Source organism: Ailuropoda melanoleuca, chromosome 16, assembly GCF_002007445.2.
Source record: "Ailuropoda melanoleuca isolate Jingjing chromosome 16, ASM200744v2, whole genome shotgun sequence".
Taxonomy (NCBI): domain Eukaryota; kingdom Metazoa; phylum Chordata; class Mammalia; order Carnivora; family Ursidae; genus Ailuropoda; species Ailuropoda melanoleuca.
In genome coordinates, this window is record NC_048233.1 from 3,498,232 (window position 1) to 3,525,348 (window position 27,117).

Consider the following 27,117-nt stretch of genomic DNA (forward strand, 5'->3'; position numbering starts at 1 on the left):
GACTCCCATGCTCCCAGACCCTTGAGCAGGAGCCCCCATCCCCCTACAGCAGGCCCTTGCTGCTCCAAGAGCAAGTATGACAGAGAGAGGTTCTCTCAGAACCCCAGAGAAACACTTCTGCTGACTTCCCAAGGAGAAAGTGGGGAGAGAGGCGTGGTGACCTTCAAGAAGGGGTTCTGGAGCTGACTTCCTGGGGCCTCACCCTCTCTCTGCCAGGGGAGAGGTGGCTCCAAGGCCCCAAGGAGGCCACCCCACGCCCCGCAGCTCGAGGGTGGCGAGTGTGAAGAGGCTCTCACCTGCCCACGTCTCCACACAAACAGAGCTGAGCGCTGGCGAAGGCAGGCCCCTCATCATACCCCATCTGTTGATCTTGGTGGCAAACGTATCTTTATGGAATCACAGTGTTTTCTTGCTCTAAAAACCTCAGTCTAACTCCTTTTTTCTCATGTTTGCGTCCACCAATATGAAACTGAGCCCATGTGGGGTGCAAGCCAGCCTGTGGGGGCTTGGGGGCAGGGCAGATGGCAGCAAGAGGGTGGGCTGAGGGCCTGTTCACCAGGCAGAGATGGCCCCAGGACAGACATTGTCCTCTTCTTTTCCAGGCTCACTCTCTTGCCCCAGATAGAAGCAAGGAGCGGGGCCTTTTTGTCTCCTTTGACCATTTCTATACCCCTGGTGGCTTCAATGGGACCCTGCCCAGAGCACACGCAGTAAATCTCTGCAGGACTTAGGAGGGGGAAAGAGAGGCTGGTCAAGCTACAGTGATACGCCAAGACTTCAGGGGTCCTGCTCCCTCCCCTATGTCCTATGGGACCACGGGCGCTGGGTGGGGAGGGGGCACTTACTCCAGCACATCGCGGTTGAACTGCTTCTTGCTGTTGCCCAGGAACTCCCCGATCATCTGCCGGCTGAGGCCCTTGCGCTGGAGCAGGAAGTGGGCCACTCCAATGGGGGTGTCAGGGATGAAGCCTCGAGAGATCAGGAACTGGATGCCTTTGTCTGGGTTTCTAGGGGTGGGAGGCGAGGCGGGGAGAAGGAGTAGAGAGTGAGCCGAGGCTATCCATGACTTCTTTCCTCCCTTTCTTCCAGCCCATGGAACCCACAGAAGTGCCTGGAGGTTTCTGGGAAGAATGTCTCCAAAATGCCAGGATTCCTTCCACTGCAGACGGGCTCTCCATCCCAAGTGCTTCTCCCAGGAGCCTCGTCCTCCTGAGCACCCCCCACCCCAACACACACACAGGAGTGAAGAGAGCATGGGGAGGGAAGGAGTTGGGAGAGGTCTGGCCAAACAGAGTGAATTCCAGAGCAGGCAGAGAGGTTTCCTTCTGTCTTCCCTGAGGGCCCTGAGGCCTGCCACGAAGGCCCTTCCTCCCTGTCTGTATTCTGATGTCCATACACGGTACCCACCCTGGAGTCGGGAGGGAGGGTGAGACTGGGGAGCTGGGTGAGCTCTCCTACCACACTGTCCATAGTGGACGGGATTCCTGCTCTCCACCATTTACTTTCTCAGGCTTGAGTCTCTATGTGTGGGTGCCGGTGCTGCGTCTGTAGGCAAATGTGCTCACGGTGTGGCCTGCAAATCCATGCTGTTCCCTGAACCGTATCTTACTGGTTCAGGAGAAGCTAAGTACAGAAATAGAGGGCAAGCATTTAGAACCTCTTATAGCACTTTGACATTTTCAGGATAACCAAGCATGTGATTGTTTTTCTACCAATTCATTTTTATTGCATTTCACAAAAGTATCAGCCCACAACCTATTGGGTAAAAACCCAAACTGGTCCTTTGCTACAAAGAGTTTGAGAACCACTGTCCTGAGGGATCCTAGTATCTGTGTGAGTGTGAGTGTGCAACTCGCCTTACTTGTGTGAGCCTGCTTCTTCTCTGTAAGATGGCATAATAAGGCCATCTCTAGATGCTGTTAGGAAGTTTGCAGGTGTTTTATGTAAGGTGAGCCACGAATGGTAGCTATTCCCCCCTGGAACATAAGCTTCTCGGGACTGGGGGATGTGCCGTACTCATCTTCGTGGTCCACCTGCCTGGCTCTCAATAAGTAACAGTTGAGTGAATAAATGAGCGGACACGTGGGTGGGAGAGATGTTCAATTTCCTGGCTCGGGGCTCTGAAGGAAGGGGTGAAAGGAGGGTGGAGATGAGATTTCCACGGGAGGGGCGTGCGTACACTGCTGGCCCCCCGCTCTCTGCATTCTAGTTGTAAGGACAGCTCTGGCTGGGGCTCTGGCTGGAGACTCGCTGAACTCCAGCACTTGTTTGTCTTTCCGCTTTCATTGTCCTGCCCTCTTTCTGAGCCACCTCTGCTTCCCTGTCTCCCCCTTTTATCCCTGTCCCTCTCCTGCCTCTCACCTGGATTCCTTTTTTTTTTTTTTAAAGATTTTATTTATTTATGTGACAGAGAGACAGCCAGCGAGAGAGGGAACACAGCAGGGGAGCGGGAGAGGAAGAAGCAGACTCCTAGCAGAGGAGCCTGATGTGGGGCTCGATCCCGGAACTCCGGGATCACGCCCTGAGCCGAAGGCAGATGCTTAACGACTGCGCTACCCAGGCGCCCTCTCACCTGGATTCCTAATGCCACGTCTCTTCTCTCTCCCCCACCCAGGCCCTCCCTTGCCTTTCCTCATTTTCCCCCTTGCTCTCTTTCCTTGACGTCATCCCCATGAATGATGCTGTTTCCCTAACTTCGTGCCCTACCTGAATGATTTCTGCTCAATCCTCATACGACCTGTACTGTTATTTGCTTAATACCACATTTTCTTTTCAATTCTGTGGCTTTTCAAGCCCTAGCTTCATCTTAAGCAGTAATAGTGGTGAAAGCATGGGCTTGATGTGTTGTTTTGTCCTTAACCTTGACCATAAATTTGTAACAATTAAAAATAAGAAGTGCATCCCTACACAGCATCTCAAGGAGCGGGTGTGGCACCTATGTCACCTGGGAGGGCTCTGGGATGATGTGGCGAAATTACCTGGCACCCTGCTCCCCTGTCATTGTAGCGCCCCCCACCCCCTCCCCCGCCGCCCAAAGTCTTCCCAGGACTCCGGAGCTCCAGAGCCATGGCTCGCTCACTCACATGTTGAAAAGGTTGAGGCCGATGCGGTAGAGCCGTTTGCGCAGAGTGTCGGTGGAGAGCGTGGGCGACTTGCAGCTGGCCGGGTTCTCACAGTGGTAGCGCGGCAGGCTCAGGATCATGGCCTGCAGGGCCTCCTTGGAGGCTGAGGCCGACACTTCCGAGCCCGACTTGGCCGACTTGGTGGACGTGCTGCTGCTGCTCGGTGGCTCCGAGTTGTCGCCGGCCTCGGCCTCGGTCCCTTTCCCCACCTCCCCTGTCTCCGACTCCGCCGTCTCCGCCTCTGCCTCCGCCCCCGCGGCCCTCTCCACCACCGCCTCCGCAGCCCCAGGCGGGTGGGCGCTCAGGGCTCCGCTGGCTCCGGCCTCTGCGCCCGTGTTTTCCGCAGGAGCGTCCCCCTGCCCCGTGGTTGCGGCCGCCTCGGCCTCCTGCCCCGGGGCCTCGGCCTGCTCGGCTTTGCCCGCCGCGGGCTCCGCCGGGGCCTGGGTGGTCTGCGAGCCCAGACAGTTGGCCACCGACAGAGCCGTGGCGGAGGAGACAGAGATGTTCTGGTTGGCGATCTGCACGGTGACGTCCCGGAAGGCCATCATGAGGGTGCTGCTGTGGCCCTGGGGCAGGCCGGCGGCCTCGGCGGCCTCTTCCCCAGGCGCGGGGCGGGCGCTGTCGAGCTCCCGCATCTCGGCCTCCAGGATCGGTGGCCCCGCGCCCGCGTGCAGGGCCTGGTGGAGCTGGTAAGCGCCGCTCTCCTGCAGGGAGCACATGGTCTTGAGGCTCCAGGTGCTGAGGGCGTCGTCGATGGACTTGGCCAGGGACTGCACCTGCTCGGTGAAGGAGTCCTCCAGCTCGGTGAGAGTGCCCGCGAAGGTGGGCGGCAGGGAGGGCGAGCGCACCAGCGGCAGCCCCATGAGGCCGTAGCCCTCCATGAGGGCCTTCTCGGCCGCCAGGCTCTCGGCTGTGGGCGCCCGCACTTTGCGCAGGGAGATCCGCCGAGGCAGGCGGCTCTCCAGGAGCGAATTGCGGATCTTCTCAAAATTCTTGCTGAGCTGGTACTGGCGGAAGGCGGTTTGGATGGTGCAAGCGGCGCGCCGGGACACGAGGTGGCCCCCGTACTTGTGTTCTAGCATTTCAATCTGCGACAAGAACAGAGGAGCAAGAACGCAGTGAGGCCTGGGGGTCACCGGCTAAGCTTTGGCGGGGCCCAGGAGGGCACAGTGGGGGGTCCTGAGGGGCCAAAGTCTGAAACTCTAGCATGTCACGGCCTGAGGGACTACATCCTTATCAAGACTCCTAGAGGTGTAGGATGTCGGACTGGCTTCCGGGAGTCGGCGATTTCCGGGGGGCAGGGGGCAGGGGGCGCATTGGGTAGTCAGATCAGATACTGCTGCTGCAATGGTTATGTTAAAACATTCATATCAGAGATCTGTATGGAAGTGCTTACAGGCGAAATACACGGTATCTTTAGTTTGTATTAAAATACTCCATCAAAAAACTGGGACTGTCAAGCAGAGAAAGACAATTATCATATGGTTTCTCTCATCTATGGAACATAAGAACTAGGATGATCGGTAGGGGAAGAAAGGGATAAAGAAAGGGGGGGTAATCAGAAGGGGGAATGAAGCGTGAGAGACTATGGACTATGAGAAACAAACTGAGGGCCTCAGAGGGGAGGAGGGTGGGGGAATGGGATAGACTGGTGATGGGTAGTAAGGAGGGCACGTATTGCATGGTGCACTGGGTGTTATACGCAAATAATGGAGCATCGAACTTTACATCGGAATCCGGGGATGTACTGTATGGTGACTAACACAATATAATAAAAAATCATTAAAAAAAAAACTGGGACTGTTAGATGAAACAATATTAACAAAAATTGTTGGAACTGGGTGGTGGTTATCTGGAAGTTTACCACACTATTCTTTTTACTTGTGTGTACATTTAAAATAAAAACAAATTAAAAATTAAACAGAAATGCTTAAAAAAAATTGCTGCTGGCCCTGTTCACCTGCTTTCTTCCTCATCACTGCATTGCAGAACTTCCTGACCCTGGGATCATCATATGGGTTAGGATTGGGGTTTGATCAACATGTTCCTGGTACCCAGCCCAAGGGCTGGCACATAGTAGATGCTCAATAAATGTGAATTTAATGAAAAGATGGATGGAGGACAGAGGAGTGGTAAACGGATGTGTCAACAGTGGGAGTCCCTCCAGGCCACCATGCTGCATAATTGGGGCAGCTCTGTGCTCAACAATGGGGGCTGTACAATCAGGACAGAGCTTGGTGGGCGGGGGAGGGGCGTGCTACCTCATGTGGACAGTGTGAACCCCAGAAAACTTCGGACAAGGGACTGGTGTGTCTTCAAGGTCCTTACTCATCTCTTCCCAGCTCCGTCCTCCTGCTATGGTCTTTTCTCCTCCTCAGGTGGCAACGCTCTCTCTCACTCTTTCTCCCTTATCAAAACCTCTTAGGAAAGGACCAAAGAGACTTCCACCCTGAGATGGGAGTGACCAATAACCTTTACCCATGTTGGCTCACCAGCCATGGCAGGTGGAATGTCTGCCTCTCACGGCCTCAACGATCCCCTGGGTTTCCTCCCTGGGAGTGTCCCCCACCTCCAGACAAGCAGAGGCACACTTCTAGCCCAGGAAATCTCACAGATGCAATCCCAAGCACCAGGGAGAATCCCGAGTAAAACAGGGTGACCTCAGTCCTGCCTTCGGCGCTTCCATCTCGCCATTCAGGGCCCCTCCCATCCCCAAACCTGGTGGCCTTATGCTGTCTGTCTTCCCCAATCCAGCTGTCCTCTCTGAAGATAGTTGGGAAACTTAATCCTATTAAGGTTTGTGTGGCCAATAAGGTGTCCTGTACCATTCCGAGCGTTCAGTTACCTACCCTGCATAACAAATTACCACAAACTTGGCTGCTTAAAACAGCACCCACTTATGTTCTCAGAGCTCGGAAGTCAGTGGTCTGGGCACATTGGCTCCTGTGCTGGGGATCTCACCTGGAGGAAGTCAAGGTGTCAGCTGGGACCACAATCGCACACAAGGCTCAGGATTCTCCTTCAAGCCCACTGTTGTCCGCAGAGTTCAGTTGCTTGAGATTCTAAGCCTGAGGCCCTCAGTTATAGCTGCCTGCCACATGGTAGTTCAGCCCTTTGAGGCCAACAGAAGAATGACTCCGAGGCTTCACCTTCTCTTAAAGGGTTCACCTGATTAGGTCAAGCCACCCAGGGTGGTTTTCCTTTGGATTCACTCAGGTCAACTGAGCGGTAACCTAATCACAGGAGTGATACCCTATTATGTCCTCTAGTTCTCTGGCACTTCCCATGGAAGGGGATTATACAGGATGTGCGCACCAGGGGGCAGGAACCTCAGGCCTTCAGAATTCTGCCTCCTGTAACGATTGTACAGTTGCCTACGGCGTTTTATCATGTACCCATGATCTCCAGGGAAACATAGAAATTTCTGATATCTCAGAGGCATTTCATTGTTGCTTTAACAGAAATCACGTCAGAGGGGAGAGAGCACTATAGCTCAGCTCAGTGTCCTCAAAGAACTCTGGCAGGCTCCCTGAGGTCTGGAATGGAGACTGGCCTTGACCAGGCAGGAGAGCCCTCCAAGAGGAAGTGTACAGAGTGAGGGGAGCTGACCATTTAACTGCCTCCTTCCATCAATTTCTGTCTCCCTCTGACCCTTCCTCTAGTACCAGGAGAAATGGACACCAGATAGAAATTCATATTTCTTTCCTACCTGGCCTACTCACATTTCAAGGGAAACCCTAGGCCCAAGAGCATTCTCTTCAGGTTATGAGGTGCTATTGACAACAGAGGGAAGGTATGAAATCCCATTGCCTGCAATGTTTCCAGAACGGGAAAGATGTTCACCCCCCTGGCACAGTGTCATCCTACCTGGAGGCAGAAGGCTGGCTAAGCCTAGGAGATTTCTACCAGCCACTGTTCCAATGTTACCCAAGCAGAGAAGAAAACCAGATTTTAAATATCTTGAATCTGTTCCCATCAAATCCTCCACTAGACTGTAAGCCCCATGAAGGCAGAGACTTTGCCACATTCATTCCTTTATCCCCAATGCTGGGAGAGTGCCCAGCACACAGTAGGCCTTCAATGACTATTTATTGAATACATTAAAGAATTAATTGCAAAGTTATCTTTGTGGCTTTCAAAAACTTCCCTAATCCAACCTATAACTTTCTTCTCCTGGAACTGATGCATTTCACTTGCATTTCCAAACTCTACTGTGTCACTGGCCCCGTTCCGCCTGCCTACAGACCCTCCCAGATCTCCCCAGGCTAAAACATAACTCCTCTCGACTTCCCTGCTCTGGGGCACCAGCCCAATCTCTTTCTTTCTATTTTCCACCAAACCTCTTGGAAGATTACTCTATACCCTCTGCCTCCTTCCATGAACAAATGCCTAACTGCTAGTCCAAACTTGTATGACCTGACTCCCCAGGATCTGCCTCCTGCTCCCACCAGTCTTCTAAAATTATTCTCATGAAGGTCACCAGAGACCTTTAATCCTGAAACCTGATGGTCCATCTTCCACCCTCCTTCTTCCTCTTTTGCACAGCTCTTGGTATTTTTATCACCTTGAAACTCTGTCCTCAGCTCTCATGACCCAGTCTACCTTGTTTTGCCTGCTTCCATACAGCTCTTTAATCCTATATTCTTACCACAAAACCCCTAAGCATGCCAGTTACAAGTCACATGTGGGCCATCTTCCACTCTGCAGACACATCTGAATTATTTTCCTACGCACTTCTGGACATTCTGTGACTTCTATGTCAGACATCATTAGAGCAGCCTCTGGTAACTGGTAATTAACAACTAATTAAGAGGGACGCTATCTCAGACAGAGCATTTGTGGCAACTCTACAGTTGTCCTGCAGGCTCGTGTCTTCTCCCCTCTTGTGTGAGAACCTTGTCCCCCATCATAACTTCACTCTACTTTAATGGACTGATGAACAAGCCTTAGGGGAGATACTCAGGCCCAGATCTGTTTCTTCCCTGCTGGTTGACCTTGGGCAAGTTTCCTAACATCTCTGACTTTGGGCCTTCTTATCTGTTAAATGAAACAGATCCTACTGACTCTGTAGCTTGTTATGAGAATCGAATGGTTTCATATAGCACTTGGCACATAATAGGTATACAGTAAGTGGTAGCTATTTGATGACAATGATGATTATGTGAATGACTCTCAAATTTCCATTCCTAGACTTGATCCTAGACTTGCATTTCCAACAGCCCATGGATCCCTCCGTTCACCTATACAAAGCCACCATTTTCCCCACCTCCTTAAACCAGCTCTCCATGATGACTTTATTTGCCTACAGAGCCTTGCTGCTATGCTTTCCCGGCTGGGAAACTTGCATTTGTCCATGGGTTCTCCTTCACCCCAGCCTCTGCATTTGTCAGCCTCAAAGCTTTTATTCCATGCACCTTTACCCCTAAAACTTTTTGCATCATCATGACCAGACTGTTGCCATGTGGGGCTGTCTTTGGCTCCCCACTTGGACCACTCTGGCAGCCTCCCCTCTCACACTTACCATCCACACATTACCCTGATCAAGGCTCTTGAAGAGCAGATGTGAACACAGGCCTTCAGCTTCTTGAGATCACTGCCCAAAATAAGTATAAATGCTTCCTGCTGGCCTTACGACCCTGAGCAATCTGGCCTCAGCCTTCCTCCCATCTTCAACTACTACGCCAAGCCAAACCTGTGTATATACCGCTGGATTTCTGCTCCTCCCCCAGCCCACACTAGGCCTTCCTGCTCTGAGCATTTGCTCCACCCTGTCCCTCAGCCTGCGATGTTCTCTCCTTTCTTCAAGACCTGTCTCTGTGAAGCCGTCTCAGTCCCCCAGACAGACAGAGAGCTCCCGCTTCAGGTGCCCGCGAAGAATGTTTTTTCTTACTTCTCTTTGACATTCAGTTCTCTCCGCTAATCTTTGTGATATTTATCTGACCCATCCTTCCTTCTCTCCACCCCATCAACCCCGACTCCAACAGGGCATAAGTTCTTCGAGGTCTCTGATCCATGCCCAGCACCCAGCACAGAGCCTGGCAAGGAGCAAGTGCTCACTATGGTATTTGAATTCAGTTGTTGGATCTTCTCCATTTGTTCCAGTGCATTTAACACAACCATCTCCCATTTATTCCAGCCTTGTGCTTGCTACTACCCCAGCCTGCACTGTCCCCTACTGTTTCTTTCCCACCCTTTGCAGCCCACCCTCAATGTTCTCTGTATTCCCACGGACTGTACCTCACAGGCATGATGGTATTATGTCTCCACATTCCTGGTGCCCAGCATCGAGCCAGAGCCATGGCTGGGGCTTAATAAATGTTTGTGGACATGAACTAAACTGAACTCTGTCCTACGTCCCAGGGGAAATAAAAATCTAGGGTGTCTTCCGGATCTGGGCTGGGAGTCAAATGTTGCATCCTCGCCTTGCTCCCCCCACCCCGCTCCCACCTACCAGGGCTCAGGAACTTGGCAGGGTCCCAGTTCAGCTTTGTATACCCAGCCAGGCCTTCCCTACCACCCTAAACCTTTTTTTTTTTCTTAACCAGGGCCAGATCAGAGAGCTAAGAAAGATGGATATGGGGGTGGCAGGTGGCCCCAGGGAGGGAGGGGTCTCTGGGCCCACTGGCCTAAAAGCAGCTCAGCTCGCTTCTCTCTAAACCCCATGAATCATGGGTAATTGTAGCCTCGCCTCCTCCCAAGAGAGCAATCTCTCAGCTTCTGCCAGAAGAGGTGGAGGGGAGCTCAGGGGGCTCTGTCTATCTAATGAGCCTCTCAGTGTTAATTAGAACATGCTCCCTCTTTTCAGGTTGCTGCAGCAGCTGGGCCTGAGGAGGGCCGCAGAGAGATGGGCGCTAAGTGAGGGTGGGGAAGGAAGAGCAACTAGTTTGGGGGGGCAGGGGGGCTGGAGTGCTGAGGAAGGAGGGAGCCAGGCCGGGGCGGGGGGTGACTTTCACACGTGAGCAAGGATTTCCTCTGATCCAAGATTTCCCAGCTGAGAATGTTAAAGCATTACATTGGAATGAGCCTGCAGAACTTGGGGCAGGCTGTGACCCCTGCAACTTCCCAGTGTGCCCATTTCCCTGTCCGCTGTCCAAAATATAGAAAGTGCTCGACACAGCAGGGCACTGAGGCCTGCCTAGGAGCAGGGCTGCTCTTGGGAACCTCTCCTGACTCCAGCCAGTTAGGGGTGGGGGTACTAATGCCTCAGCTACTCCTAGGTCACAGAGACTGTCTCAGGTACAGCTGCTGCTGTGGGAGCCTGCTTTGAACCCCAGGTTGGGCTCCTTGCTGTCTCCACTGCTCCCACAGTGCCCCATGCGCCACTTCCTTGGAATCTACCCTTTCACTGTGGTAAGGAGACTGTGGAAGACTCTGGGTAAAATCAAGGACTGTGGAGTCCCAGCCTTGGTTGCACCAGGGATGCACACCTAGGGATGTGTCCTTGGATGAGTTCCTTGACATGGCTAAGCCTCAGTCTCCTCATTCCTAAAATGGGGGTAGCAGTAGTCCCTAGCTCACCAGGATAGCGTGCAGATCTGGGGAGATAATGCATAGGAAATGCTTAGCACCTTGTCCGGCACGGAGTTAGTGCTGTTGACTCGCTAGGACTGGTTACATGTCAGCACCCACCACTGGAATGAGCTCCTGACGCCTGGGACTGTGTCTTTTGTATTATGGTGGCTCAGGCCTTGCACATAGCAGCTGTGTGATATTGTTCCCTGAAATGGATGCAAGTGGACAGAAGGACTATCTCTGATGAGGGTTGCCTTCACCATCATCCTCTGTAGGCTGGCCCTCTGGTGCCGTCCAGGGCCGTGGTGGGACTTTCTATCTTCGGAGGAGGAAGGAGCCTTAGCTACTCTGGTATAATCTTTTGCTTCACCAATGAGGAAACTGAGGCCAGAGAGTTGGAAACATAACCACCCCTTCTCCCCTTGAGAGGTACCCCCAGGTGAGGCTGGACCCTGAGTCTTGGGTAGGGGAGATCAGTTGTAGAAGGGGCTGCTGTCCAAAAAGAAAACATGACTTCCACCCAGGACCTGATGCCAGGGGCAAGGCCTGGGTGCTACTGACCACAGCTGCGTGGCCCCCTGGCTTGGATGGCACAGAGAGCTATGCCATTTGGACATCCAACATGAGCTCCAGTGGGCTGCTCATCAGCGGTGGCAGAGAACAGGATATGAACTCCCTTGAGAGCTGGATGAATTTGGAAATCACTCAGGTGCCGTATGTGTCCTCGCCACGCCACTTTCCTCAAGGACCCCCCCTGAAAGGGACCTGCATGCTCCCTCTTTGTCTCCCTAGGTTGTAGCCCCAAAGATCACTGTGAGATGAAGTGTCAGAGCTGAGGGCAGAGAGAACGGAGGATGGGAGAAATTGGACCAGAGGACCTTCCCACTGTGTATGTATGGGGAGAAGCCGCAGGGGCTGGGTAACAAGGATGCCCAGGGGTGGACTTATTCTTTTCTTTTCTTTTCTTTTCTTTTCTTTTCTTTTCTTTTCTTTTCTTTTCTTTTCTTTTCTTTTTTTCTTTTCTTTTTTCTTTTCTTTTCTTTTCTTTTCTTTTTTCTTTTCTTTTCTTTTCTTTTCTTTTCTTTTCTTTCTTTCTTTTCTTTTCTTCTTTCTTTCTTTTTCTTTCTTTCTTCTTTCTTTCTTTCTTTCTTTCTTTCTTTCTTTCTTTCTTTCTTTCTTTCTTCCTCTCTTTCTTTCTTTTTTCTCTCATGTGTTCCTCCAGCATGGAGCATGTCCTAGGCACCAGGGACTGTGCTGGGTGCAGGGAAGCAAAAGTGGGCAAGAGCAGCATGTCATCTAACACACAACTCTAGGGAGTGCTCACTCCTCACACAGACTATGAAGGTGTTCTGTGCACAATCTGCTCAACTCTGTGGCAGTCCTGAGAAGGACATAGTCCTTGCCCTTATGACTGGGACAGCTCTCAGGTGGCATAGAGTCAGCGGTGAGGCCCTCCTTGAAAGCATACAGCCAGGCTCAGGAATACTGAGCTGAGATGTGGAGTATGAGCAGAGATCTCCCAGGTAAAGTGTGATGGAGGGACAGGTGGGGAGTATTCCCAGCAGAGGAAATAAAATCTGTCAATGCCCAGAGGCACGAAATAGCACAGAGATCTGGAGCAAGGCAAATAGGAATGGCTGGAACCCCACATGGGAGTGGGGCAGGAGATGGAGTTGTGTCTGGTGGTAGAAGCTCCTGGAGAAGTCTTTGTCCTTTGTGAGGAGCCATGGAAGGCTTTCAGACAGCAACATACCATGATCAGATGTGCTCTCTTTCAAGAGGACTCAGCGGCAGAGTGGAGATCAGGTTGGAAGAAGCCCAGCTCTAAGGAGGGGAAACTGTGGGGCTCTGCCAGGGGCTCAGGCAAGAGATGATGGTGGCCTACCCTGGGGTGGGGGCAGTAGGGTTGGCAGGAAAGGATGGGGATTTGGGAAATAGTGAAGACGTAACATCAGTGGGGTTTGGGGATGGAGCAGATATGGAGGAGAGAGGAGCCACAGAAATTGCCTAGGAGTCTGGACTGCCTGATGGAGCAAGACTGGCAGGTTGGTGGACTAGGGAGATACTGATTGTCCAAGATCCTTCCAGTCCAGTCCAGATCCAGTCCAGTGCTACAGGATTTGTGCAACTGGTGGGACTGGCGAAATCAGAATACTAAATCCTACATCTCAAAGAAACCTAGAACAAAGTCAGGTCCTGGCCCCAGGCTTCACGCAACTCTCCCTCTTCAGTTCACTTAGTATATTCCCCTTTTCATCCTTGAGCATCTTCTTCGTGTCAGGCACTGTCTCAGGCACTGGGGATATAATGATGAATAGTAAGTCATGTGCCCTGCCTTCAAGAAGGGGTCAAGTCAACAGGGAATGAGGATATAGGGCTGAAGGGCTATGACTAGGAACAGTTGGGTGCTAGGGGATCACAGAGAAGGGTCATCCAACACAGCCTTGGGAGGGCAGGGAAAGCTGGCAGGAGGAGGGAGGAGAACCACAATTCTGTCCCAAAGTAAAAGAAGGAGTAAATAAGACCAAGTGCCAAGTGAGTAGGGGAGAAGGAACGTTAGTGGTAGAGGCAGAGGGAACAGCATGTACAAAGCCCCAAAGAAATAGGAGGCAACGGAGGCCCAGAGAAGTTAAGCACCTTGCCTGAGGTCACACAGTTCATTTGCAGAAGAGATAGGAGTTGAGCTCAGTCTCTTAAAAATATGTGCCATATTTTTAATCAGTTTTCTCTAGCCCCTCACTTTTTGCCCTCTTCCTTCCCCACTCCAGCCTACGCTTGGCCAAAAGAGATACTCAAGCCAAGGGAGTTCCCTGAGGCTGGCTTCACTCAGCATGAAGGCCCCTGTCACAACCTCTACCAACCCTCACCCTTCCCACCCCACTCCTGCTGGCCCAACATGCAGACCTGTCTATCAGAATGATGTCCACTATAAAAAGGTCTATGATACCGATCAGAAACCTGTACAACTCTCCATATGACACTGTCATTCAGAATTAAACTAATTCTCCCGCCAAAGCCAAAGCATGGATTTCCCTCAGTTTTATTGACTAGATACTCCTTAAATTGAACAGCACCCTCTCTGGGGGGCAAGTAGGGACCATTTTTTTCTTCTTGTTTCCTCACTCTTTTGTTGCTTTGCACATCATAGTTATTCAAAAATTATGCATTCAGTGAGCTTTTACCATGTCCAAGACACTCTGCGAGATGCTGGGGGAAGGGTATAAAGACGGATAAGAGATGGTCTCTGTCCTCAAGGAGCATAGTCATGTGGAATTGAGAAGACTTCTTCTCTGGGCCAGCTGACCACCCACATCACACTGTAGTGTTCCAGACGCGCTGTCTGCCCGCCCTGCCTGGGCATTCCCAGTAACACAAGCGCACTACCTCACAAGCAGGGTGTTCTATATTTTTAACAGCTCTAATTGTTAATTGAGCTAAAAGCTTCCTTTCCTGTAGCTTTCATACGTTAGTGCCACTATTTTTGCCTGAAATGATAGAAAATATATCTAATCCTTTTTTCACATGCCAACTCTTCCATATTTAAAACTTGTTTTCAGCTACAATTTCTCCATATGACTCCAGCCAATCCTATTTTCCTTCTTAGGAGAAACTTGGAATCCTCAGGATCTTACTTCTCTCTTAAACGAAGCCCCAAGAATCAAGGCTAGGCTCCAGATGGGCCCTGACCAGGAACTAGTGTGGGGCTGCAGCCAGCTGCTCCCTTACCCAGGGGCTTTATCTCCCCTTCTGTGAAGGCGATGGACTTACTTCTTCGGCTTTACTGGTTATTAACTCCTTTTGAGCTTACAATCAACTGAAGCCCTAAGGTCTTTCTCCCAGGACCAAGCCTGCCCATCTTATACTAATGCTGTGGGCTTTTCAAAGCTAAGAGAACTTTAGATGTTTTTCCCTATTTCATTTAGTCTGTTTCACTTAAATCTTTATGTCCGGATAAGATTTTTACAAAATCTTGGATTCTATCACCAAAGTATTGGCTGTACCCTTTCAGCTTTGTGTCATCAGAAATTAGTGCCTTGTCAAAAACGGTTGAACAGAACAAGATCAAGGACAGCGCACCACTCAACTCCCCAGGAACTGGCATTGATGAAATCGGCATTAATGGGAAAATCAACGTTTTTTGGAGAATTCTGTTTGAAAACAACCCACCTGGCTATATTGTCATCTAATCTACTTCCTATCTTGTCCACATATAGATCATGGGAGATTTTGTTAAATACTTTACCAACAGCCGAATGTTCCACCTACAGCTGGCCTTGATGCTGAGGGAAAAACTGAGGTTGGTATGGCCTGACTCAGTCTTAGTGACCTTTCTACTAGCTTTTCTTCCCAAGACTCACTTTGCCCATTGAGTTAAAGAATGGTTCTTTAGAGCCTACACACTGTAGAGCTAGAAGAGACCTTGGAGATGATTCAAGGTCTAATTCCCAATTTTGCTGATGAAGAAACCAGTGCCCAGGGTGCTTAACTGGCATTCCAAAGTCACAAAGTTAACTAGAGCAAGACCAAGGATTGGATCCTATGTCTGTGGCTCCAAGTTCAACGCTCTTTCTAAACAATATCTAGTCATGATGTCTTTCTCTAAGCATATGCACATGAGTACACACACACACACACACACACACACACACACACACACGGGATTTGTTATCCAATAGGTGAGCTTTGGTTAATCTTGGGAATCCTCAATCTCCTTGGAGGAGGCCACTGTCTTTGCACCTCATTTGAACCTATGTGTGCCTACACATGGGGCTTGCCCCTCTCGTGGGCACGTAAGTGAGGCTATCTCTTCTAAGCAGCAGGTGGAGGTAGGGGCTTCCCCAGAGAACAGTGGACCACCTGCCTCAAGGTCTGCAGGGGGTGGGGGGAGCAATTTAGGCCTCCTGCGCCTGGCAAGAGGAACAGAGCCCTGAACACACTGCCTAGGGGACTGGCATTGCTAAGGCGTGACCCCTGCCGTGGAAAGGCTGGTTCCTGACAAACTGGGCCACAGGGAAGGGCGGAAGACTTAGCTCCATTTGGGAGAACTAGTGGCAAAAGAAGAGTACCTACAGCAGAGGTGGGCCCAAGTGGGGAGATCCCTGGTACCCTGGATAGCCCCCGAAGGCAGGGCCCCTTCACCACCCTCCCCATCCCCCCCTTGGAGGCCCTGGGTACCTGTTTATTCTTTAGGTCAAGGGAGAGCTCGTAATCGGAGGCGTTAGGGGTGTGGGAGCAGAGCGCCGTCGCCGGGGCAGGCTGCTGCCGGCCGGGGGAGGCCGCGCGGTGGGAGCCAGCCCTCGGGGAGGCACCCCCCGCCCCCGGCCGCTCCTCCTCCTCCTCCTGCAGCTCCTGGGCTTGAGCCTTCGGGGCATGGGCACTGGGTCTGCCGGCTGCCACCGCCGCCGCTGCCACCACGGAGTCCTCCATGCCCCCACCGGCCTGGGCGCAGGAGCCATCACTGTGAACAGAAGGCAACGGTGCTCGGTTGGGGGAGAGCGGGACGGGGTGCGTGTGGGTGCGGGGGGAGGAGAGAGACTGGGCGCTCTGGCCTGGCCTTTGGGGCAATGATGGGCCTTTCTAGTGGTGGGGGCTTGTGGGGTTGCCTCCTGCCATCACCTCTAGGGAGGGGCTACCTTGGCAGGGGAGAGCGTCAGGCAAGGAGGAGAGCCTGCCTTTGAGGAGGGTAACCCCGGGCAGAGGGAAGAAGCAGCTGTACTCAGAAGCAGTGTGGTAGAGTGGGGAAGAGTAGGCTGCCCGGGTTGGAATCTGGGCTCTGACGTATTAGCTGTGAACAGGCTATTTGACCTCATGCATCTATAAAATGGGCACAGTAACAGTAGCTACCTCATAGGGATGCTGGAAGGCTGGAGTTAGTTAAAGTTCTTAGAACAGAGCCTAGCTCCTGGTCCCTGCTCCATGTAAGTGTTAACGATCATCATTATCAGTCATCTAGCTCCCTGACCAGTGGCTGAGGCAGCTGGAAAGAAGCTGATTTTCACTGAACCAGCTCCATGTTTACACTGCCCCAGTGACTGTGGGGAAAGTAGTGATGCTTACAGGCTTGGCCTGGGCATAAAGCCCCTCCAGGCTGGGTGGTCACCAACTTTTTGGGGCTGAGTCTGTGAAGAGGAGGGTGCTTGCCCTGCCGGGTCTAGGGAAGCATCTGTTCTTGGCTCCTGGCCCCTCCTCCCCTCCCACGGAGCCACCAGCAGACTGAGCCGTAGCTGCTGCCCACCTCCCTACTCTAAGAAGATACCTGCTGGCTGGAGCCCCCACGCCCAGCTTGTCCTGAGGAATTAATGCACTCAGGGTGTTCCCCTCCCTGGCTAGTCTCCAAGTTCTGCACACCCCCAAGGCCAAGCGTGAAGTCACCTGCCTGCGAAGCCTTTCCGAGTGAGTCCAGCTGTAACTGCTTCTCTGCAAGCACACTAGGAGCCGTGCTTGGAGAGTCCCTTCCTATTTCACAGGAGGAGAGGCACTGTGGCTACAGCATGGGCTCAAGTCCAAGTTCTACCCCGATGTGGCTTCAGTTAAGCTGGTTTTTCTCTGAGCTCCACTCTGGTTGTCTCATCTGTATGGTGGAGTACGAGTACCTATTTTACGAGGTGATGGTGAAGGGGAAAGGAGTCAGTAGGTGTAAGCTGTTTAGCACACTGCCTGGCACAGGGTAAGTGCTCCGTAAGTGTTCATTTTAATTTCTCCATCCATCCCGCCCTAGCAGCCAGGGCCTGTATTCTATTTTATCCCTGCTCTCCACTTCATGCTGGGCAACTGGTGAGTGCTCAGTTAATACTTGAGATGGATGAATTGCAGGGAGCATGAGGGCTACAGGGATGGCCCCTACAGAGAACAGAGGTAGATAATCAGGACTGGAAGGGACCCTGAGGTCATCTAGTCCAGCCCTCCAATCTCTCTTTTGTACAGATAAGGAGCATGGGCTCAGGAGGTGGGTGGCCCTGGTCAGAGAGCCAGGCAACATTTGGGCTTTCTTCTCCAAAGGCTTTGCCTCCATGTAAGGTGTCCCAAATCATGCCAGAGAAGAGACCTCTCCCTGTTGCTTCCACCCAACTTTGGAGCCTCCTGGTACTAGAATAACCACACATGGGTAAAGAATTCTTTCACCCCATCTCCATCTCTCCTCCCAGCACTCTTCGGCCTCATCACCTCCATAAAGTAGAGCTCTTTGGCTAGCCCTAGCAACAAGGAGCCTCAAATTCCCTAAGGAAACCCTCCTTATGCATGTTTCTTTGCTCCATCATTTCTTGTATGGCCATTAATCAAGGTGTGTAGTTGACTGAGCTCTAGACATCTGATATGTCTTTTTCACCAATATCACTAAGAGGTTCTTTTTAAGATCTGAGTTCAACTCTTGTCATAGGACATACCTATTCTTTCCACCGGGGACACAGAAATAGCTCTTCCCTTTCCTATCACAACCTGCCTCCAGAGAGCACCATTCAGTCTCATCCATCTCTTCTATAGACTATCCTTGGTACTAATGCCCAAGCCTCCTCACCCAAAGAGGTTTTCCAGACTCTTTAGAGAACTGGTGGCTACTTGGGGCTATTTGGAGTTGATGTCCCCAAATAGCAGTACTCAACTGATGGTAATGGAGGCAGGTAGATAAATACCCTGGCTTCCTCGTCCCTTGAGGAATAATCCAAGACACATTCCACACCATCTCCCAAAGATGCCCAGCAGCCAAAGCAGTGACTTGATCATTAATGAACATGTACTGTCTTCCTTCTCTTAATCCCCCACTCCTACATTGGCACTTCTTGGAGTCACCTTGTCCTAAGTAAACTACTTGTATTAAACCAAAACAAATTTTAAAAATAGCCTTCTTTGTGGTCCACCTAGATGTAGACAGACTCCAAGGCCGCCTCCTGAACTCATTCATAGGACCTGGGAATTAGGAGACCCCTTACTGTCATCTCCAGCACATACACATGCATGCATACATAAACACACACACACACACACACACACACACACACACACACAATGCTTCTAACTGGCTCTGTGGCCTTGGGTAATTTGTTCTTCCTTCTGGGTCAGTTTCCTTACTTGTCGTATGATGGGAGCTTACTTATCCCTAAGCTTAGAATTCTGGGAGCTTGGATTCCAGCGCCAAGGCCAGGCCACCAAAGCCCACCAGCCCCAAGGTTCCAGGCTCTCTGGCTGGTAGAACCAACTCTGCCTTTGCCCACCTCTATGCAAAGGGATTGAGACTGTGGCCCTCCTGAGTATATGATGAAAAGCATTAGGAAGTGGACCTTGTCTTTGCCTTCTCTCCTTAGACTTCTCCACAGTCTTGTGTGGTACAAGGTGGCTATTGGAGACCCAGAAATGCTGTTATCAGTATGGCAAAGTTTAAGGTTATATAGTGGAGGGCAAAGAATATCGGCTTTGGTGTCAGAAAGACTTGGGTTAGAACCCTGGTTCTGGTACTTACTATGTGACCGTGGACAAGTTACCTAACCTCTTTGTGGCTCTTTTTCCACAAAACGGTCATCCTAATAATTCCTTTGCAAGGCTGCTGTGAGGAATAAATATAGCTTGCAAAGAACTTAGTATAGTGCCTGGCACAAAGTAGTCCTTGAGAAGTGGTGACAGCAGTGGTGGCTGTATTCTGAGCTGGAAACCTACAGCATGGAGTCCCAAAGGAATCCCCAGAAAAACAGCATGGAGAATTCCTATATAGAAACGGTTCTCAACATTTAGCTACCTCAACCTTCACAAAACCAAAACAGTAGGGTTTTCCAATCATATCTCATGGTCTTTCCCAGACCTCTAGACTAACTCTCATGATCTTTAGGGAGAGAAGAGAAGGAGAATTGGTTTCCCAAGGCTCCCTCCCACCTTGTTCTCCACCCACTGGAGCAACAACATAGTGAAGGGCCTTGGTCTGGGATGTCACCATTCATGGGATCCATGATCTCGGAATCCATACAAATTTACCACCTACAGGCAGGCCCCTTGGCTGTACCAGCCACAATATGGGGCCTGCCCTAGGCAGACATCTGTCCAATGCTCCTCATGTGGATTTGTCTTTTAGTCACTTAGGGAGCAATGGAGACCTGAGTACTTAAAACCTCTACGTGATGGCTGAGCATCAAAATAGTGTTCCCAGCCTCTGTTTCCCTCTATACCCCATCTATAAAAATGGTCTAAACAAAGAGTTTAGAACATTCATCCTAGCTGTCATAGCTTGGAAGGACCATCTACTTCAACTTAGAGACCATCTATTTCAATCCTAGTCTCATATGGAACCGGAAGCCCAATGTTCCAGTGCCCAGAATATCACTCTTCTCAAGAAAGGCTGTGACCGTTAAGTGTCCAGAGTTGGCTGGGCTGACCTTACATCATGAAGTTCTATCCCTAGTGGGTCAGATTTCAGGCAGCCTGGCACTCGGACAGGAATCACGTGAATGGGATTCACTCTGTGACATGCATAGCTTCCTGTAAGGAGAAGGGAAGGAGAGAAGGGAGAGGGATCCTGTGATCTTTGGCTATCTTGAGCTCATTATTCAGCTGTGGAAGCAGATTCCTTGAATGGCAACCCATTGGCCTGGAGAAACTTAGTGTCGCTGATGACATAAAGGAGATGCTAGTCACACAAACATTTCCTGGGTTGGGATGCCCATTCAAGAAGGTAAAAAGAATGTGGGCAGCACCAAAACAAGAAGGTTCTGTGAAGGCTTTGGTTGTGCCCACATGACATTAGGCCAATACACACACAAGGACCCAGGCCATCCACAGGGTTAATTCCACCCATGAGAATACAGGATGTGAGCATGCAAATGAAAGTCTTTGGGAAGCATGGGGGAATAAGTAATAAGTAGTTGCTCAGAGGAATACGACATGTGCCCAGGACCAGAATGACCTGTGTGTTAGAACTGAACGTCACATCAGAGAGGCTCGCTCAGAAGCTGACTTGTGCTCAGAGGGATGATAGGGGCTTGCATAGCATGATGTATATATGACTCCCTTGGGGTTCCAATGACCACTCTCTCCTGTCTATCATCCCTGCTACCAGAATTGACTTCCTAAAATGTAGATACTTTAATATCAATCCTTTGCTCAAAATGCATCTGTGACTTCCCAACACTCCTGAGATAAAGTCCACTGGCGTGGACTTATGAGCACTAGTGATCTCACCCCAACCTCCCCTTCCAGCCACATTTCCACTACTCCACTCCAGGCACGCTGAAACTCTCCCCAGATCTACCATGCATTCTCAGACCACCATGCCTTTCACGTGACCTCCTTCTGCCTTGCAATGCCTTCTCCTCTTCATGCTCCTACTCTCCTACCCCTCCTTTCTCTGTCTCATCAACTCTTCCAGGACTCATTCATTGCCCCTGGTAAGAGTCAGTCCCACCCTCCAATGTGCTCTAATAATTCTTGGCACTTGCCTCTATTTCAGCAATGATCACTTCGTGTTCCGATTATTCAATGATGTGACTCTCTCCACTAGACTACGCCACGTACACCTTTTTATCACCGGTGCTTATCACAGTGGGCTGGCTCATAAGACATGTTTAATAAAAGATTAATGAAAAGACAGATGGCTGGATGGGTAGATGGATGGGCATCATTTAATCTCTCCTACTTTCCCAAGGGCAGAGGTACTAAGGGGGGCTCAGTGATGCACCGCCCAGACCCTCCTTCAAGGAATGACTTGTTGCCCAGCTCTGGCAGTGCTGTTGGAGCCTGCCCTCTGCCATCAGCCCCATCAGTCCAATCAGGGATGGTCTCAGCTGCATGGAGCTCCTTGGCCCAAAATCACATCATTCCTGGGGCAATCCAAATCCAGTGACTGATTGAGGTGGGGATATAAAGGTTCAGCCATTTTTACCCAACGTGGGGCAAGTTTGATAGGTCATTCTCACTTCAGAGCCCGCCTGGAATTGGCTGGGGCTTCTGTTGGACCCCCATCACTTGGACTTCTCCTTTTGCCCCATGCTGTGTTCCTGCCTTTCCTTCCATGGGTGGTGATCTCAAGCGCAACCTCTAATAAACATTCAGCACCCTCAGCTCAGACTCTGCTTCCCAGAGAACCCCATCGGTGACAGATAACTAGCTTTCTTTTTTCTTCCTTTTTCTCTCGACAGCCAAAATTACCTGGGTCTGCCTGCCCACTGACCCGTAGAACCTTTCCCAGTTCCCAACGCCTTTGAAAGGACTCTCTTCCCACAGAGCTCATGCATGCCAAATTTTACCTCCACATTCAGAGACTTTATAGACCCCACAGACCCAGGCTAAAAACACTATTCTGATGAGAAGACATGGCTTATCTTCCATATGCTGAGAACTGTGCCAAGGGCTATAGGCAGCTCTGGTCATACAGAGAAAAGTGTTTGGGTACCACCCGACACAGAGCTTTCAGACACTGCTTATTGTTATCCTAACACAGATGACATCCTCTTTCACAGGTAAGACAGCTGGAGTTGAATGAGGCCCCTGGTTCTGCAATTTACTAGTTGGCTGACTTGGGCAAGATACCCAACTTTTCTGCACCTCAGTTCGCTCAAGAGAGTGAAAAAGAGAACATGAGCTCATAGGTGGACATGCTGGCCACAACCGGAAATGCAGCCTTTCTATGAGGACAGAGTACGAAGAAGGGCATGAGATCCTGGCATTTGTGCTCACATAGCCCCTGCCAGGGAGCTGACTCAGGTCAGCAAGTGTCCTCCCTGGTGCCCAGGCAAGGCCATGTTTCCCATTGCCAGGAGCTGGAGGGACAGGAGTAACTGGTGCGCTGCGTGAGGGCTGGGAGAGGGCACTTCAGCCCACGCTGCCCTACCAGAGGCTGGCTTGGGTGGTGGCCCTTGGCAAGAAGGTGAAGGAAGGAATGAGGAGGCCCCTGGAGGCTTCTGAGGGGCTTGTTGGTGTTGAGGGTGGGGGGCCGCTGGGGGAGGCTGTTTTCCCTCCTGTGTGACAGTTAGAACAGTAATTACTAGGCGCCTTGCTAGGAGGGTTTGGAAGGCTGAAGGACTCCTCAGGCAGGAAGAAACCCCAGAAAGCCTGACCGATTGAACCACATTAGCCCAAACTCTGCCAGCCTTTCTTAAAGTGCTTCTGGGAAAAGGACCTAGGCATTTTGCAGACAAAAGCTAAGAACATGTCTCACGTCTGAAGATTTTTCAGCCGTTACTGAAACACTTCTTTTTCTCCCGTGTTTGAATCAGTAAGGTGGTGTAGATGGTCAGAATAAGGGCACCGAGCAAGGGAAGCCGAACGTCCTCCGGGTCCCAGGTGCCCCTGGGAAAGCTGAGGTGCGCAGAGGGCCGGGGCTGCACACAAAGTCGCCCTGCACTCATTCTGAGGGCACACTAGAAACCGCTACATGAGGTGGTGGCAAGAGCCCTGAGCTGGGAGTCGAGGTCCAACCTCGCCACTGCCCGCAACATTTGGTATCAACTTAGGCCCACCGCTTCTCTCTGGACCTCTGTCTCCTGTCACGAAACGGACAGTTTGAGCAAGCTGCTTTGCCATCTGGAAGGAGGGAGAGGGTCCACTTCCCCTTCCCTCTCTGTGGGCCCCAGGCCCACATTGCACCGTCCCTGCTCAGTGGCTGGGCTCTGGCTCCTCTGCCCTCAACACCCAGGACGCAGCAGAAGCCTCCCCTGGCTTCCCTTACATCATCGATTCCATGCCAGCACCTGCCCCAGCCAGCCCATGGCTCCCTGACCTCCATTATCCAAGCTGGAAGCCAGGTCTCAGAATAGAAAGCCCCGGAGCAGGGCAGCTGTGGCTTCCTGGGCTCATTCCCTTGCAGAAGCTGCCCTGACTTCATTGGCTGTGACAGATGCTTCTCCCTCCCCTCTCCCAAGGGCCCTGAGAGAGTAAGTTATTCTCTCTCCTGTTGGCTCCTCGGAGACACCAAGCTTTGGTCTCTTACAGCTGTTCCCAAAAGGTGTTGGCTGGTTTGGTTTGCCGGTAGGAGTTTCCTGTCAAAGGAACCACAGTCCTTCCCTGGACTCGCACCTGCCCCATATCCAGGCCCACAATAGCACAGTGCTCACTCAAGGTTGGTTGCAGGAGCTGCTCCGGCAGACTGTGCCCAGACGTCCACTGTGGAATCCTCCCCTGCCCAGCTCACCCCACAGTGGAATGCCAGCACCTGGGCACGTCAGAGCCCGCAGTCCTCCAGGGAAGCCTCATGCAGAAGTTTCCTCAGCACACCTCCCTCGCAGGCTCCCAAGCTGGCCACACGGACTAATACCATCTCATTGCCACTGGAATCCTAATAGTCTTAAGTATTTTATTTCCTCACAAACAGACATAGATCTGGAAGCAAAGGCAGGCTCTAAGGACATCCTCCCCATTCCCTGTCCCTTCCCCAAGACACAGCACCCAATTTCAAAAATGGCATATTTCTCTTAGCCCAAGCACGGAGAACTCGCAGTGTCCCTAAATACACTTCGGATTTCCTCACCTTTTGTGTGTGCTTGCGTTATTACCTCTAAGGGGAGACGTTTCCCATGCCTGATGTCCTCATGGTACCCAACCCTGCAATGGATTTCCAGAAACACTGCCTTTAAAACTGTCTCTGAGCACACGGCCTACAGTCACCGCAAAGCTGGTGCAGACAGCACTTGATGTTTACAGCCTAGTAAAACTCTGGGTTTTATTTAATTTTTTCTTTTATTATGAGCCATTGTATATACGCAAATATGAGTAACATATATAAGGTATAAAGAAGAATGTTCCCTTGTACCCAGCTCGAGAAGCGGCACATGAGAAGCCTCCGTACCCCACGTATCCCTCCGGCTCTCCTCAAAGGAATGTTTGTCCTGAGTTTGTGTTTATCATTGCCTAGCTTTTCCTTGGCGGCAATTTCTTCCTTGCCTTTACGTAAGCATTGGTGGCTGCTTGGCAAGGGCACTGCGTCTGCAGAACGAGCTCACGGGGGAGGCTCAGGAACATTCCAGATCCTGCAGGCTCCAAGCAGTCAGGAAGCCCCTCCAGGGGCCATAGCCCACCACTCCATGCTGGCAGGACAGAAGCAATGGCAGGGATCTGGCCTCAATCCCAGGGATCTGGGAGCTGGGTTGTACCCATTATCTCAGCAAGGAAGACTTTCAGGAAATAAAACGGGCTTGTTCTTTAAGGAACCCCACAGCCCCCTGGCCCTTGGTGGTCTGGATGTGTCATCATCTCCGAATGGACCGTGGCGACGGTTGGGAGCCACACAGGTGATGCTGGGAGAGGTGTACTCAAGAAAGGCATCGGCCTACAAGCTGTCTGGGAGCCGGTCAGGGGTGTGAGTGCCTTTGTGTCCCTGAGAGGAGGGAGTGCCTGAGGCTGCAGGCAGCGTTGGTCAATGCAAATTTGGGGCCGCCGTGCAGCCGGTATCTGCGTGGATTCCGCGACAGGCTGCCTGGGTTTGAACGTGGGTTCTGCCTTGACTTGCTGCGTGGCCTTGGGCAAGTTGCATAAGTTCCCTGGGCCCCGCTGTTTCTCTGTGAGAGAATTAAGGCAGGAATGTGTGTACAGTGCTCAGTAAGCCATACATAAGGAGCAACTGTCTTCTTCCTTTTTTAGGATTTCCCACACGCTATTTTGTTCAAATAAAATAAAAAGGAAAGCATCATTCAGTTTCCTTATAATAGTACAAAAGAATATGAAAAAGTAGGAAGGATGTGACTTCAGAATAAAGAACCGCCCTTGAACTTGAACTGTCATTCCCTTATGTTCTTCTGCTAGAGTTCTTGAAATGGAGAAGTATTGTTCTTTTCCGTATGGTATAATTTCTGAAGCTCCAAGTCAGAGATGATGCCAAGAGAAGCTCACCAGAGGTATAAGGGGTGGGAGGCAGCAGAACATAACGAGCGTGAGATTAAGAACCAGACGGACTGGCCGTGGTTTGAAATCCAACCACTCACTTGCTGCGTGGCATTGGCTAGTGCCTTGACTTCTCCAAGCCCGTCTCCTCAGGTGTAAGGTGGGGGTACAGACCACACGATCCTGCTGCGAGAGTTAACGGAACAATGTCCACAAAGCCCTGGCACCTACTGGTGCTCGGTCAGTGTAGGTTTCCTCCCTAACCTGGGCGTGTCCTGCTTGCCCAGCCCTGGCTCAAGAGCAGAGAGAACGCTCGCTGTTCCTCTGGGGTCCCTCCGAGAGCCCTAGGAAGGTGACCCACGCAAGCTGTGTGTGCACACAGTGCCTCCCAGAGGCTGGGCAAGACACTGGGCCTGACTGTTTTGTATTCTCATGGCTATAAAGCCCCTTTATTCCGTCCTCCCCGTCCCACCCAGATCGGCCCTGCCGTGCCCAGCAGAGCGGATGTTTCTTTGGTCTTGAGACATTTCCAGGAAAGATATTCTCCCGGCTTCTCACAGGCTCGGCTTTCCCACATGTCAGGGGAAAGGTCTCTGGTGGCCAAGAGGTGTCTACAGCAGTCAGGAGTGTGCTTGCCAAAAACAGGAACCTTAGGACATGAGAGACGGAAATGGCCAAATGGCCAGTAGTGTGGGACACTGCTCTGGGCACCCATCAAGCTGCTATGGAACATGATTATTTACCTATTCCCTATAGTCGCCTTCCTTATCTTTTGCTTTCCTACTTGAAGTTCTTCCTAATGTCTAGCTTCAATCTTTCTTGCTGCAGTAGAAACCACTCACAAGCGTACAGTCTCAGAACGGCTGTGCCGTTTTCCACGTGCCTGTGGGCTTTGCACGTCATCTCCAAAAGAGTTTAGGATGAAGGGACGATGCAGGGCATACTGGCTTTGTGAAGAAGCCTTGGAGATCCCGGCTTGGGGGACCACCCACCCCTCCAGGCAGGGCATGGGTCAGTGCTGGGCCATAAACCTGTCCCCGAAAGAGTTCGAGTGTTTCCTCCTCTTAGGAGGGCAGGGAGTCAAACTGTCAGCTGGCAAGAATTTTCTGATAAAATGCCTCTGCCTTTAATCTTATCTTAGCCTGCACTGTGACAGCCTGGTGCTGGGTTAAATCATTTCCTCTCCTGCCCTGATGTCTAGAACAATCTCCTCCCCGGGCCCATTGGCCCTGCTGGATTGGCATTCATCTGGGCCTCTAGCTTCTTTGATGTTTCCCCAAATTGGTCCCTTAGTTTTCAGAGTCTCTCTCTCTCTCTCTGATATTGGGCTCTTTCTAGCCAATACTCCATATGTCCCAGGCTAGGCTTGAATAGAAACATCTGAAAGACTGCCTCTTTCTCCATGCCCGTCACCCGCCAGCTGGAGGGGGGACAATACCCTCTCTCTGAAGGGCATGGCTCAGTGACCCTGAACAATATCCGGGGTAGTGTGTCCCCTCCTACTTGCCATCCCAGGGGCTCTGCCATTAGGCCCTCATCCCCTGAAGTAGCCAGCCCATTGTTTCTAAAGGTTTCGTAGTCATACTGCAGTTTCTAGGACCCTTCTCCGGGACTCCTGGATCTTGACTGATTTCTCCTCTCTGCTCTTGAAAAATCCAGCTTTTAAAATAGTTAGCATTTATCGAGGGCT

The 27,117-nt window shown here is 51.3% G+C and overlaps 1 protein-coding gene across 4 annotated transcripts in view; it reads right to left on the reverse strand.

The window, feature by feature from the left end:
- IQSEC3 (IQ motif and Sec7 domain ArfGEF 3) overlaps positions 1–27,117 on the reverse strand; it is a 102,505-nt gene that overhangs the window by 31,303 nt on the left and 44,085 nt on the right. For all 4 annotated transcript variants that reach the window (XM_034645543.1, XM_034645546.1, XM_034645544.1 and 1 more), the window contains exons 3-5: positions 15,810–16,092; positions 3,084–4,210; positions 846–1,007 (exon numbers count right to left, since the gene is read on the reverse strand). In XM_034645543.1, the coding sequence (XP_034501434.1) occupies positions 846–1,007; positions 3,084–4,210; positions 15,810–16,092 (1,572 nt within the window). The remainder of the gene's footprint in view (positions 1–845; positions 1,008–3,083; positions 4,211–15,809; positions 16,093–27,117) is intronic.